This window comes from Emiliania huxleyi, assembly GCF_000372725.1.
Source record: "Emiliania huxleyi CCMP1516 chromosome Unknown EMIHUscaffold_173, whole genome shotgun sequence".
Lineage (NCBI taxonomy): Eukaryota > Haptophyta > Isochrysidales > Noelaerhabdaceae > Emiliania > Emiliania huxleyi.
Window position 1 is genome coordinate 180,150 of NW_005200853.1, and position 13,471 is coordinate 193,620.

At 64.5% G+C, this 13,471-nt stretch overlaps 3 protein-coding genes across 3 annotated transcripts; 1 reads left to right on the forward strand and 2 right to left on the reverse strand.

The window, feature by feature from the left end:
• The first annotated feature begins 802 nt into the window (after window positions 1-802).
• EMIHUDRAFT_468126 (hypothetical protein) lies at window positions 803-3,380 on the forward strand. The gene is made up of 4 exons (XM_005784078.1): window positions 803-1,272; window positions 1,421-1,624; window positions 1,711-1,865; window positions 2,859-3,380. The coding sequence occupies exons 1-4, from the start codon at window positions 817-819 to the stop codon at window positions 3,247-3,249; spliced, it is 1,206 nt and encodes a 401-aa protein (XP_005784135.1). The 5' UTR covers window positions 803-816; the 3' UTR covers window positions 3,250-3,380.
• Window positions 3,381-4,020: 640 nt separating this feature from the next.
• Window positions 4,021-5,543, reverse strand: EMIHUDRAFT_231501 (hypothetical protein; the record flags this gene model as incomplete). The annotated part of the gene is made up of 5 exons (XM_005784079.1): window positions 4,021-4,160; window positions 4,236-4,779; window positions 4,893-4,952; window positions 5,083-5,352; window positions 5,448-5,543. The coding sequence occupies 5 exons, from the start codon at window positions 5,541-5,543 to the stop codon at window positions 4,021-4,023; spliced, it is 1,110 nt and encodes a 369-aa protein (XP_005784136.1).
• Window positions 5,544-9,400: 3,857 nt separating this feature from the next.
• EMIHUDRAFT_112653 (hypothetical protein) lies at window positions 9,401-10,519 on the reverse strand (the record flags this gene model as incomplete). The annotated part of the gene is made up of 1 exon (XM_005784080.1): window positions 9,401-10,519. One exon carries the CDS (start codon window positions 10,517-10,519, stop codon window positions 9,401-9,403), a length of 1,119 nt encoding a protein of 372 aa, XP_005784137.1.
• Between the last annotated feature and the right edge of the window lie 2,952 nt (window positions 10,520-13,471).

The window sequence follows — 13,471 nt, forward strand, 5'->3', positions numbered from 1 at the left end:
AAGGGTTTCTTACTGTGGAGACCTCGCCCAGCATGAGAGGTCGCGAAAAATAAACCTGGGGTGGCAGTCATTGATATAACTCGGGGGAAGCGAAAAGGTGGAGTAACACGCCGGCCGCAAGGAGGAAAGGGGGGGGGGGGGAGAGGGGGAAGAGAGGGTGGGAAGAGGTCTGAAGGATGAAGGGGGACACAACCATTGCTGGAATTGTGTGTCCCCTTGATGGGGACATCTATGTTCGGCGTCTGACTTCGAGCGCCGCTTTTGATCACGAAGAGCCGCTGCCTTTCACCACGGAGCCCGCCCATGCTGCAGCTCGACGTCCAGCTTCCGCGGCGTGTGCGTGGGCCAGCCCAAAATATGGAAGCATGGGCAGGGGCCAGCCACGCCACGCGCGGCAGCGCGCACCTCGTGCTCCACTCGCCGTTCTTGGAGCAGAACCGCGAGGCGAGCCCCGCCATGCTCGCCGGGGCGCTGAGGATGATCCTCGCCAGCCTCGCCACGCGCCGCCGCGCCGGCCCCTTCGCCCAGGCGCCTCCTCCGCCGCTCGCCGCAGGAGAGCTGCTCGTCGTCGAGATGCTCGTTGTTTGGAAGCCCCTGGGCCTCGCCACAGGTCTCTCTGGCTCTGCGCTCGGCCCCGGGCGTCGCGCCGTGGCGACGCCAGCAGGTGGGCTCCAGGCCGCCCCGCGCGAGCGTATGCGCGGCGGCGACGCCTCCGCACCACCCCTGCCCCGAGAGCGTGTCTGTGCCCTATCTGAGGCCTTGGAGTTTTTGTTTTTTTATTTTGCACAAAACCAGCAACAGCACTTGGGCGTCGACATGGTCGCGCCTCGTCCCGCCGCGGCCCGCCCGCTCCTCGCGGCTCTCGCGGCGGCTGCCCTCCTCCCGGCCGCCGGCCGGCCCATCTCCACGACGGACCGGAGTGCCGCCTATTCGGTGCAGCTCATGACGGGCGCCATCTACCCAAAGGGCGCCGAGCCGGCCGGGCTGCGGACCGTGGTGATGACCAAGAAGGGCGGCAAGAAGTACCGCTGCCACCTTCCGCAGCCGCCCAGCAACGAGAGCAAGCCGGACGCCGGCGCGGCGCCGCCGGCGCAGCCAGTCGACGAGTTCCTCGGCCCGCTGGTGGGGCAGTGCTACCTCAAGCCGGAGGGGTGGTGGACGTACGAGGTGTGCCTGTCGCGCCGCATCCGCCAGTACCACCAGGAGAAGCAGGCCATGGTCAAGGGCGCCGACGGCAAGCCGACCCCTACAGGGCCGGGGCAGATCACACAGGCTTGAGCCGTCGCGCCCGCCGCCGCCTCCCTCGCCGCCGCCGCCCTCGTTCCCACCCGCGCCCTTGCCGCCACGTCCCTCGCCGCCTCCACCTTCGCTGCCGCCGCCCTCGCCAGCTCCGATGGCCGCCGCCGCCCTTCGCCCGCAGGAGTACATCCTCGGGACGTACTGGAAGAAGCCGCAGCCCGAGGCGCCAGCGGAGGGCGGCGCGGAGCCGAGCGTTGCGGAGACGCTGCGGGCGGAGCTGCGCGGCGAGATTGTGTCCGAGACGGCGAACAAGCGCGCGTACTTCAAGATGCGGTACGGCAACGGCACGCTCTGCGACAAGACGGGAAAGCCGCGCGAGGTCGAGGTGTGCAGTCCCGTCTCTGAGCCGTCTCTTCGCCGTCTCTGCGCCGTCTCTGATTTCGTCTCTGATTTCGTCTCTCCCTCCTGCAGGTGCGCCTCTCGTGCGGTCCCGGCGAGGGGCTGCAGATCTCTCTCATCGAGGAGGTCTCGACATGCGCGTATGTCTTTCACGTCCGCACCGACCGCCTCTGCCGCCACCCGGCATTCGAGGCGGAGCGGGCGAAAGAGACCTCGCTGCCCGTCAAGTGCGAGCCGCTCGGCGAGGGCCAGCCGAGATGCGCCGAGATGCGCCGAGATGCGCCGAGATGCGCCGCGGTTCGTCGCGGTTCGTCGCGGTTCGTCGCGAGGGCCAGCCGAGATGCGCCGAGATGCGCCGAGATGCGCCGAGATGCGCCGAGATGCGCCGCGGTTCGTCGCGAGGTAGAGCCGCTTGCGAGGACGGCGTGCGGCGACTGCCACGCCCCTGCCCACGAACGTTCTCGGAACCTTCCCCGACAGGCGAGGACGGAACCCCGCTGCCCGCTGCGCCGAAGCGCGACAAGCCGCCGCCCACTGCGGCGGGCGAGGCGGCGATTGACAGCGCGCAGGCGCGATCCAGCCGAGATGCGGCCGAGATGCGGCCGAGATGCAGCCGAGATGCGGCCGAGATGCAGCCGAGATGCGTTGAGCTACAGCGATCTAGCAGCCATTCAGCCGAGGCACAGTACTCGATGATTCGCGCGCAGGCGGCACTGCAGAGCGCCGGCGCGGCAGGCGCGGCAGGCGCGGCACTTTCTCCGCTCTCTGCCGTCGCCGCCGCGGCCGCCGGCGTCCTCGCCGCCGCCTCGCCGAACGACGTCGCGTACGGCGCGGGGCAGTGCGTCGCTCGCCGGCTCCGCGCGGCGTCCTCCTCACGCGCGGCCGCCTCCTTTCATTTGCAGGCGTGGGGCAGTGCTTCCTCCACCGGCGGCAAAACTACCGCGGCGTCATCGTCGGGGTGGACCGCGAGTGCCGCCAATCGGAGGCGTGGGTGAGTGCGATGCACGTGGGCCAGCTCAAGCACGGGAGGACGCAGCCCTTCTACCACGTCCTCGCAGACACGCGTGACCGGCGCCGACCGCACCGCCGCTCTCCCGCCCTCCCACCGCCCCTCGCACGCGCCTTCGCACGCGCTTCGCACCAGCACGCGCCCTCCCACCAGCCGCTCACCGCAGCCCTCACCTCGCCCGACAAGTCCCCCCACCCCACCCCCCGCACAGGCCCGGCGACGGGATCGGATATGTGCCGCAGGAGCTGCTGCTGCTCGACACGCCGCCGGAGCCGCTGCAGCACCCGCTCACCGCTTCGCTCTTCGGGTCGTACGACGCGAGGCGCGGCCGCTTCCTGCTCAAGGGCGGGGGGGCGGCGGAGGGCGAGGGGGCGGCGGCGGAGGACGCGCTGTCGGCCGTCGTCGGCGCGTCGGCGCAGGGCCTCTCCATCACCGTCACGTCTGGCGGACAGCAGCAGGCCGTCGAGCCAGGCGAGGAGGAGGAGGCCGGGCAGGGCGAGGCGGGCGAGCAGGCGGAGGAGGCCGTCCAGCCCGCCGAGGCCGCCGCCGCCGGTGAGGCGGGGCAGGACGGAGGAGGATGGGTGATAATCGATGAGGATTAGAGAGGCGTCCACGCCGGACACGGGACACTGGTAAAAGAGTGGGGGCTGGGGGCAGGCGGACTGGCTTAGAGGTCTCGCGGTCTGGGATGCCAGGCTTTCTTTTCTTGTACCAATTCCGTCCGTTCACGGTGTCTTCCCCCCCCAAAAGGAACCCCAGCGCAGAGAGTAGAGACCGGTTTCAGCTGGCTCCGCGCCGCCGGGGGCACTCTCCCGGGGGGAGGCGGGCTAGAGCCGTAGGCATCTGAATTTCCCCCCTTCCATGATATCATGGATTTTAGCCATGAAGTCATGGAACCGTGAGATCACAACTCCTCTCTCATGAAAATCACACGCCTGATTTCACAGCATATGATTTCATGGTCGCGCTGTGAAATCACACACCGGGGGGCACGCCCGTGCGGCTAGCACGACGGTCCCCCCAGCCCCACAGGCAGCATGCATTTTATTTCGTCCCACATGCTTCGATAAATGAGGCGAGAGCGTACACCGCGCCGCGCAAGCGGTGCACACACACACACACTCACTCATTCATAGCGCGCGAGGGACATGACATGCAGAGAGAGTGGGAGAAACTAGAGAGACTGGGCGCGAGATCCGCGGGTGCGCGCAATGCACCACTGGCGGAAAGGCTCAGCTCGTAGCTGCCTCTCGCTCCTAGAGGCCTAGTCTCTCGTGAGGAAGCCTCGCACCGGGGCGGCGCCTCCTGAGCGGCCCCAGATCGCGATGAGTCGCGCTGGCAGCGCCCTGGCGCAAGGCTGCTGGCACAGCCGCCTAGGCCGCTGCCTCGCGGATGCGGAGCAGCGGCTCCCACTTGGTCGGGCACGCGTCGGCGTCGAGCAGCCACGCCTTGATCCTCTCGAACCGCGCGGAAGAGCCTGTCTCGCGGTTGCGCTTGCCGTACTGCAGCACGCCTACAGGCACAGGCACAGATCACAGAACTGGTGAGGTGTGGGCGACTTCTCTCGCCGCAGAAGGTGCGCACGCACCTTCGGTGTCTGGGACGAAGGTGAGCGTCTGCCACAGCGACATCACCGTGTACGCCACGAACTTGAGCGTGATGGTGCGCGAGCGGCCCGACGGGAGGAAGGTGAGGTACTGCTGGATGAGCGCGGGCCACTCCTTGTGCGCGAAGGCCAGCAGCGTGTGGTTCTGCGGGTCGACGGCGGCGTGGAAGGCGAACATGAACTCGTCCTCGCCCTCAAGCTTGAAGCCGGGCGGCGCTGCCACCAGCCCAGCGAACAGCGCCACGTGCTCCGCCTTGGCCGCCGCGTGCAGAGTGGCGTTGGAGGCGTGCACCATGACGCGGTGGATGATGCCCGAGTAGATGAGGAGCAACTGGTTGCGGAGGTCGGTGTTGAGCTCCGACTCCGCCTCACGCAGCGTCGCACGGAGGTTCTGCTTGAACTGCGTCTTGAGCAGCACCTTGGACCCGGTGTTGTCGGGCAGCGGCAGCGCAGCGATGACCCCCGGCAGGATGTCGTCGAGGGAGAGCCCGGCAACGGTCTCGTCAAGGTGGGCGAGCAGGTACACCTGGATGGGGCGCACAATGACATGGCGCCTCAGGCGTTTGTATGGAGCGATCTCGGGCGATCTCGATCGATCTCAAGCAAATCTTGGGCAATCTCGGGCAATCTCGGCGACACCTTGATGGCGTGCATGACGACGTGGCGCTTGCCGGCAAACGTCCGCCGGTCGGGAGTAGGCTGCCAGTACGGGGAGGCGCCCGCCGCGGCAGCGCCACCGCCGCCACCGCCGCCACCGCCGCCACCGCCACCGGCCGGGCCGGCAGCGGCGGCGGCGGCGCCGCCGACCGCCGGGATGAGCTGCCGAAACGAGGGCGGTCGCGATGTTGTTGGGCCGGGAGGTGATCGCCTGCGTGAGCAGCGCCTGGTTGAACTCGCGGTTGGGGTCGTCCGCGCCGTTGGAGTCCTCGGCCCGCGCAGCCTCCTCGTACTCGTCTCCCTCGAGCTCGGGGTCAGAAATGCCGTCCTCAGAGCCCTCGGCGGAGGAGAGGATGTCGCCGCCGAGGCCGTCGGCCGAGCTCAGCTCGGATGGCACGTACGACGACGTGTCCGAGGAGCCGCTCTCGCTGCGCGCGTCAACCTGTGTGGGGCACGGAAGAAGCGTTCAGAGCGCAGCGCAGGCGTGGCGGTCGCTGCGAAGCAGGCGCGCGCCTCGGCAGTCGGCTCCGGGTTGACGAGGTCTTGGAGCGTCTTGGCCTCTGTCTTGCCAGCTTGGTCGGTGACGGGTGTCGTGTTGACACGGGGAGCGCGGCGCTGGCGCTTCTGAGGCATGTTGAAGTCTGCCCGAGAGACGGTTGAAGAAGCGACCGTGGGATCATGGTCCGTGAATTTCGAGCGCGAACCGAAGATTCCTTTGCCGCTCCCGCCTCGAATGCGCGAATCGCGCGGCTAGGTGTTGTGTTCTTGTGAGAGAGATTTTGTTTGTTTGTTCTTGTGTTCGGTGTACAGGGAAGTAGTTTGCTGTCGAAAAAAGCCGGCAACATTCTTCATTCAAGAGAGAGAGAGAGAGAGAGAATAAATACGGCTGCTTGCAGGCTGCAGACGCATTTCAAGACATGCTTTTCTGGGTGGTGCCAGCTTGGGGCAGCAGCATGTCGTGTATAAACTAATTTCTCTTAACCACTGCACACAACGTGCACACCAAGACGCCATTCATCCATGAGAGAGAAAGAGAATAAACCGACCTCAGCGCGCGGTGAATGGAGGAATGGAGCTGCCCTGAGGAACGATAAACTCGCTCGAGGTGGTTTGCAGGTTTGGAATATGCGTCTTCCCTCGCAATAACAAAGGCATGCACGAAATTCTTTCTGTCTCAGCGAAGCTGGTCGAGCGCGCAACAACCGAAGAACTGGCGCGTTTCGTGTGCTCCGACTGTGGCCGCGTCTGCCGTAGCTACACACAGCTCTCGTGGCACATCCGCGACGCACACCCTGGCGACCTCGACGCAGCAGCACACGCGGTACTCGATCGCGACGCGCATCGCGTCGCAGATCAGCAGGCGGAGCAGCCGCAGCGTGAGCACGAGCGCCGAGAAGCTCGGCGGAAGCCAGGCGAGCCGCGAGTGTCGCCGCGTCCGCCTCTGCCGCCGCCGTACTTTGCTGACATCCAGCTGGGCGCACTCTTTGGCAATATGCGCACGTTCCGGTGGTATGCACACCAGGAGCTCATCGGCACTTCCAACCATGACGCGCCCTCGGCCATCGCTCGCGAGCAGGAGGACACGGTCGGGTCGCTCCAACCGCTGCTGATTGATGCACGGCGTGGACTGTCGCCGATGCGAGCGGTGGTGGATGGCTTGCTCGACAAACTCGGGCTTCGATTTCACACAGTCACCATCGAGGTGGAGCTGACGCCAGGTGAGCCGCCGGTCGCTGTCGTGATGCACTATCGGAAGCTGGATGCGATGGCCCGCTTCCTCTTCCGCTTTGTGACGCCGGAGCACTGTCGCCCACGGCGGCTCGTCGAGCGCAGCAGTGGTGACCGCGTCTACGCGGATCCCTACTCGGGCGATGTGCTGCTCGAGCTCTGTGGCGCCATCCAGGCTCGGGACCCCTCGGCCATCGCTTTTGCGCTCAAGCTGTACTGGGACGATACAAATCTCACCAAGAACGGCGAGCGCTCGGCTTGCCCCGTGTCCGTCACCAGCCTGGCTCTTCCACTGGAGCAGGCCCGGCAGCCTTCCAATGGAATGCTCCTCTCGTACCTGTCCAAGGTGCCTGACCGAGCCATGCTTGAGGTGTCTGACGCGCGCAAGACAACTGTGCGCAAGCTGCTGTTTCGCGCGCAGATGCGACACTTGTTCAGTGGCATGCGAGACAGGAGCATGATCTCCCTGGTTGGTACCACCGCTGTTGGCGCGCACGGCCAGGCTGAGCGCATCTACCCCGTGGTGCTCGGGCTGTCGCTCGACTACCCAAAGATTGCGCAGGTGACGCAGACGCTGCAGAACCAGGCGTGCTGGATGTGCTACGCCAGGAAGGGGCCGGGGTTCTGGTCACACGAGAGCTTTGACCTGCGGAGCAACGCCACCCAGCGTGCGCACATCGGTCGGGCATGGGCTCTCCACCCGCACTCGGCGGCAGCGCGCGCGGACCACACCCGGCCTCTCGGGCTCCACCCTGATCCCAACCCGGCCTTTGAGGTGGTGGGCCTGGACGTCTTCCAGGGCACGGCCATCCCGCTGATGCACTTTTGCGAGCACGGCACTGGCCAGAAGCTGATGGAGTGCACCTTCCAGCTGATGCAGAGCAGCCTCTCCTCCCGTGACTTCAAGGCGTTGGGCAAGCAGATCGATGCCTGGATCACGGCGCGCGTCGTCCCGCTGCACATGACCAAATGCGCATTTTCGCGAGGCATCTCGCATTACCTGTACGGAGCCTACATCAATCCACTCGACCCATGGGAGGGAACTGTGAAGTTCGGCCAGATTGCCTCTGCCGACACGCTGAGAGACATCCTCCGCTTCTGGCGACTGCTCCTCGTCGACATCTCCCCCGGCTGCCCCCAGCTGCTCGAGCTCTTCACCGTCTACTTTGAGTGGTTGGAGCTCATGTACCGCAGAGCTCACACTGACGGGAGCCTGCGATACGCTTCAGATTTGAACGAGCAGTGGCAGGACCTGGCCATCTCCCTCTTTGGCAAGGAGCACTTTGAGGACTCCATTAAGTTCCACGCTGCCGGTGCGCACCTTGCCGACTGGACGACCGGGCGAGGGAGCCTGCTCTACTACAACGACGCGTACGGCGAGCTCCTCAACAAGAGCAATGCCAAGGAGCCGTGGAGACGCACCAACTACCACCGTGGCCCTCACGGTGCCGAGGAGCAGATGACGACGGTGGTCAGTCGGACCGACCTGCTCAAGCTGCTGCTGCAACTTGCGGAGCGGGCCGACGCCTCGCCTGCGCCTCCGCCGCCTCTCGCGTCGCCGCAGCTTGGCCCACCCAGCCGGCTGATGGGGGTTCGAGAGACGGTGTGCCGAATCGACCTTGGGGCTGCGCAAAACATCCACCCTTCCCTCCTTCAGCTTCCCTTCTCCGTGGCCTTGTATTTGCATCAAGCCACGGGCGGCGGCAGCGACGACGCCTCGTTCCCCGGTGGAATGCCCAGCCTCACTTCTTCGCTACTTGAGGTTCGACCGGGCGTGGCAGTGCAGCGATGGCCTGCCAACTTCCGCGCAGCAGAGCGAGGCGGCTCGAAGCTACACGCCGCCCTCTGCCAGGATGAGACGCGGCAAGAGGTGCGGCCGACCGGCGAGGCCCCTGTCTTTGTTGCTGTGGATGTCGATGGCCAGGGCAAGCTGTGGTACGGCCAGCTCATTCTCTGCTTTATCGCGCGCTACCTTGGGCCAGAGCAGCTGTGCTACATCCGATGGCTCGACTCGTTGCACGACCTCGATGCTGCGCGCATCCGCCCCCTGACCCCCCGCGAGGCGGTCGGTCCGTTTGAGGCCTTCCGGTGGTCGAAGCGACCCGGAAGCCGCCGCCACAGGGGGCACCCACGCGCTAATAGCCCTCACTACGGGGTAGTGAGCTGCGAGCAGGTGCGATACCGGGCCGCAATCATAGCGAGCCTGGCTGACGCTCTCGACGCAGAGGATCCGCTGTTCCGCCTGAACACTGACATGTATCTGCTATGAACACGGGACACTCGCTCGCGCCAGCCAGCTGTGATTTCACGGTCGGAGTGTGATATCATGCCCATGAATCTTGCGTTGTGAAATCACAAATCCGGTATGAAATCACGCTTCATATAGATTTCATGCTTTTTTCCATGATCTCATAGAGCCGGGGTTTTCTAGATGAGGCGGAGCCGGAGGCCCCTAGGGGCGACACATGGCATAGCACATGTGTACTACGTTTTGGACCCAGGAGCGACAACGTCAACGAGATATGCGGTCTTGATTCCTTGGGCCGGATACCCTTTGTAGCGTCGGCCAGAGCATTCCCCCATAGTAAAAAGAAACGTAGAACATGCAACACCATTCGACCGACGACCGAGAAAACACCCACATATGAACAAGGGGGGAAGGTCAGACACAAAAAAGACAGAATCGTACAACACGGCACACCGGCATCGGGACCAGCACCAGACAGTGCCAGCACCAGGACCAGTGGACCAGCGTGACGAAGTCACGCGACCGCTTCCACGTTCTGCCGCACGATGCGCGGCGGAACGAGGGGGCACTTGGACAGCTCATCAATCGACTCCGTCTTGGTCGGTTCTTCGGCCGAGCCGGCGTCGTCCAGGCTGCGGAAAAGGAGGCAGCAGGTGACGTCCAAGTCGCGGAACGCAACACCATCGCGGAGCTTCCACGCCTCTGGCGCGGTGGGGTTGAAGTCGCTTGCGACGGCGCGGAACTCGGCCTGCAGCTGGGCGGGCAGCAGGGCGGCCAGGGCTTCGAGGCTCGCGCGCTGCTCGGGCGCAATGGTGAGCATGCCCTCGAGGATGTTGCGCGTGCGCCCCGAGAGGCCTGCGAGCGTGTTGGCCGCCTCCTGGTTGCCCGGGTACATCCCGATGAGCGCCGCGAGCGTCGACTGGTTCGTAGCCTGCGCGTAGCGTGCCACCACGAAGCGGCGGTCGCTGGGACGGGCTACGTCGAAGGGAAAGAAGCCGAAGAGGAGCGAGAAGACGACGACGCCCATCGACCAGATGTCGGCCTTGTACGGATCGCACGGCGTCTCTTCATTGGCGAGCCACATCTCCGGCGCCCGATAGGACTTAGTGCCCAAGCGCCTAGGGCACTCGAGCGCCGGCTTGGGGTGGAGCAGCGGCACAGCGAGCATCGAGATGTCGAAATCGAAGATGCGGACTCGGCCAGCGGCATCGATGCCAATGTTCTCGAACTTGAGGTCGAGGTGTGCCACGCCCAGGCGGTGCATGAAGACCATGCCGCTCAGCAGCTGCGAGACTAATCCGAGAACGCGCTGCTCGCCGAGAACACCGCCATCGGTGATCAGATCGAAGAGGTCGGTCACGAGGAGGTCCGCGATGTAGTACGTGCAGGCGCCAACCGTGCAGGCGGCACGTGCGAGCACAAGCGACGGGTGCGGAGGGTCGTTGCCAAGGCGGATGAAGACCTCGTTCTCTCGCTCGTACGTGTCGTTCGGCGCAGAGACAAGTGCGACCGGCTCGTTGGTGGCGGCTACGCGCCCAGAATACACCCTCTTGCTGGCGCCGCTGCCACGGAGCTGGACTTCGGGTTCGATCCCGAGGGAGGCGAGCGCATGTGCTGGCGGAGCCATGCACATGCTCTCCCGAGAGTGGACGGGGCCCGATGGACGGGGCTGGGACGCGTCACTTCAAAAAAAGAATCTTACGACAAAAAACATTGACAGTAAGAAACGGAGTTTTAAAACCCAAAACCGAAAGGAACAGCGTGACGCCGCTACCTTTACCCTCCCACACGGGTTTGTCCCCCCTCCTTCGGGCTGCTCCATTCTCTCTCGTCTCTCTCCCTGCCTAGGCGGGGCGGCGGGGTGCGGGTGTGGGGGCGGTGTGAGTGCGCTTGTCTGTCTGCAACCATGACATGGGACCCCTCTCGCCTTTTTCTATTAACAACGAAGGCTTCCGAAAAAAGAAACCCCCAGACTGAAATGGACTAGTAGCAAACAGAGGAGAACCAAACGCGGTTGAGGAGGATGAAGCGGGCAACCCGGTCCTAAAGTTTGCCCACCACTCAAACCGACGGTTCTCGGACAAGGTGGCGCGGGACACCAGCGATGTCACGGGCGCTATCATCACAGACATCGGCTGCATCTTTGGTTGGAACGAGCAGGAGCGAGAGAGGTCGATGCAGCAGCACTACGCCGGCCTCGATCTCGCCTCGCGCATCGAGCGGCTCGCGCGGGTGACTATGATGGTGTAGTGGCTGAGGGGCTGGGGCAGTGCTCGAGATCATGTTCTACGATGGATGGCGATGGGGGTTGGCCCTGCAACGGTGTCTCTTGCGGAGCAGTGGTATGCTGTATCGCGCGAGGGTTGCAGGCGTGAGGGTCGAGGGTACCTTTTACCCCCTTTGCTATTAACATGCTTTGGAATCTATGAACATGACCTCGAGTGGAGCCCCAGTCCTCGACAGGCTCCCACGCCAGCTTGCCCGCCGCCCTGTCGTCTCGCCTATCGCCTGCCTGCCTTCGCCCTCGCCCCCTCCTCCCGCCACCACCCTCGCCCCACCCTCCCGCCGCCTCGCCACTCGCTCGCTCGCTCCCCCGCTCGCGCCTGGATTTCTACTTCCTCGTGATCGCCCGAATCTCTACTTCCTCGTGTTCCATCCGCCACCTTCCTCGCCTCGTCACCCTCCCGCCGCCTTGCTTGCTCGCTGCTCGTTCACATGCTCGCGCCCGAATTTGTACCTCCTCCTGACCCACTCACCACCACCCTCGCCTCGCCCTCCCGCCGCCTCGCCGCTCGCTCGCGCCCGCCCGAGTCTCTCCTCCCTCGTGATCCATCCGCCACCCCCCCTCCCCGCGCCGTACCGCCGCCTAGCCTCCATCCTGCTGCCACCCCCGCTCAGCCGTCCGACCCGCCCTCCAGCGCCCTTCCGTTCTGCCGCCGTGCCGCCGTGCCGCCGCTTCCCCGCCGACCCGCCCGCCACCCCCCCGCCTCGTTACCCTCCCATCGCCTTACGGTTCCGCTTCCTTCCACCTCGACCACACCGCCACCGTTCCCCCTCCTATACATGCACGGCGCGCGCACTGAGATAGCGATTCAGCCTCGCTTTTCTCGTCTCAGAAAAGCTCAAATTCTACGTTTCTACCGCACTCTTCGACACTCCCACACCTGTACTCCGCCCAGGCAAGACAATCACTCGCCCTACGCGGGCCTGCAACCTAAAACGGGTGTACTGTGGACACAAACACTCGATCTCACACCGTGAGTAACGGCGTCACGCCGCAGCCATCTTGGCTTTGCGGCCCCAACCGTCACATTGTCGCCCCCTCCACGCGAGCACACCTCGCGCCGCGCCGCCGCCTCGCGCCGCGCCGCCCCTCAATTCCCAGCTCGTTCCCTCCCTCTTCGGCTGCCCTTACCGATCGAAGGAAAGCATCCGCTTGCTGTCGTGGCGACACCTGCATCTCCTCCTAAAGTTATGTTATGTTATGTTAGGAAGGTGAAGAACAGTCAGGCTCGGACTGGACACCAACGCGGTATGGATGGACGAGAGACAGATGATGACGACACGCTCGAGCGACACACAGACACAAACAAGCTCACAAGACACTCAGCCAGCTGGGCTGCCACACACCCTGAGTGGACGTACACATCACTCAAGGCCACGTTCCCCCTGCCACCCCCCCCAGCACCCGCGGTGCCAAGGGACAAACAACAGCAAACAAACACACACAGGCGACAGGGGCTAATGTGTGAGGCTAGAGCAGACTGCTCCGCCTCTAGCAATCTTCGCCGGCCGCGAGGCACAGACGAGATCGTGCGTGGGGTCTTGTGAGGCGTCTACGGGCACTCTCCTCTCGGGCTACCCGCCAACGTCTAGCCCTATCTCGCACTTATCAGGGTGATGTACAGTTCATTGGATGAGTCTTAGCGAGCAGAGGCGCGTGTGCTGATTCTAGGCCGAACGCCGTGGCATATGACTTGGGAGGCGTACGACCGCAGCGCGCCCGCCGTAAGCTCGACGGGGCGCGTTATGTATTCACAGCGTTTCGCCGTGAACACATATGGTCCGACACATCTAAGGTGGAAGGGTGGGGTAGGAGAGAAGTACTCTTGAGGGAAACATTGGACCGTCAGGCCCCGGGGACTGGCCAGCCCGACTAACACAACCTTCAGGAACACCATTTTGCGGTCCTGAGCGGCCGTCTCGGAGCAGAAGCTTCCCTGCCTCCTTAGCCATGTTGCGGTGCCCTCGCGCCATCTGGTCCACGCACTGCTCGCAAGTAAAGCGTCTTCACAGGTCGGCAGAGACGCCTCACCTTAAAAAGGATGGGCTAGTTCCATTTCACTCTGACACGCTAATCTTGAAAACGTCCAACGGAGCTCCGTGTTGCTCCCAGCGCCCTCCCCCGCGCTTCCTGCGGCCATGGCCGATGATACTAGTATGAGAGGTCATCTGGCTACCGCGAGCGCGACTCAACTCGCCGACGTCGTCCGATGATTGTGCCTCAAAGTCAGCCTCCGGAGGCTATCGTGGGGTCGAGCCGGCAGTAGCCGTGACATGTGGTTCCACCACCCCTCGTATGCTT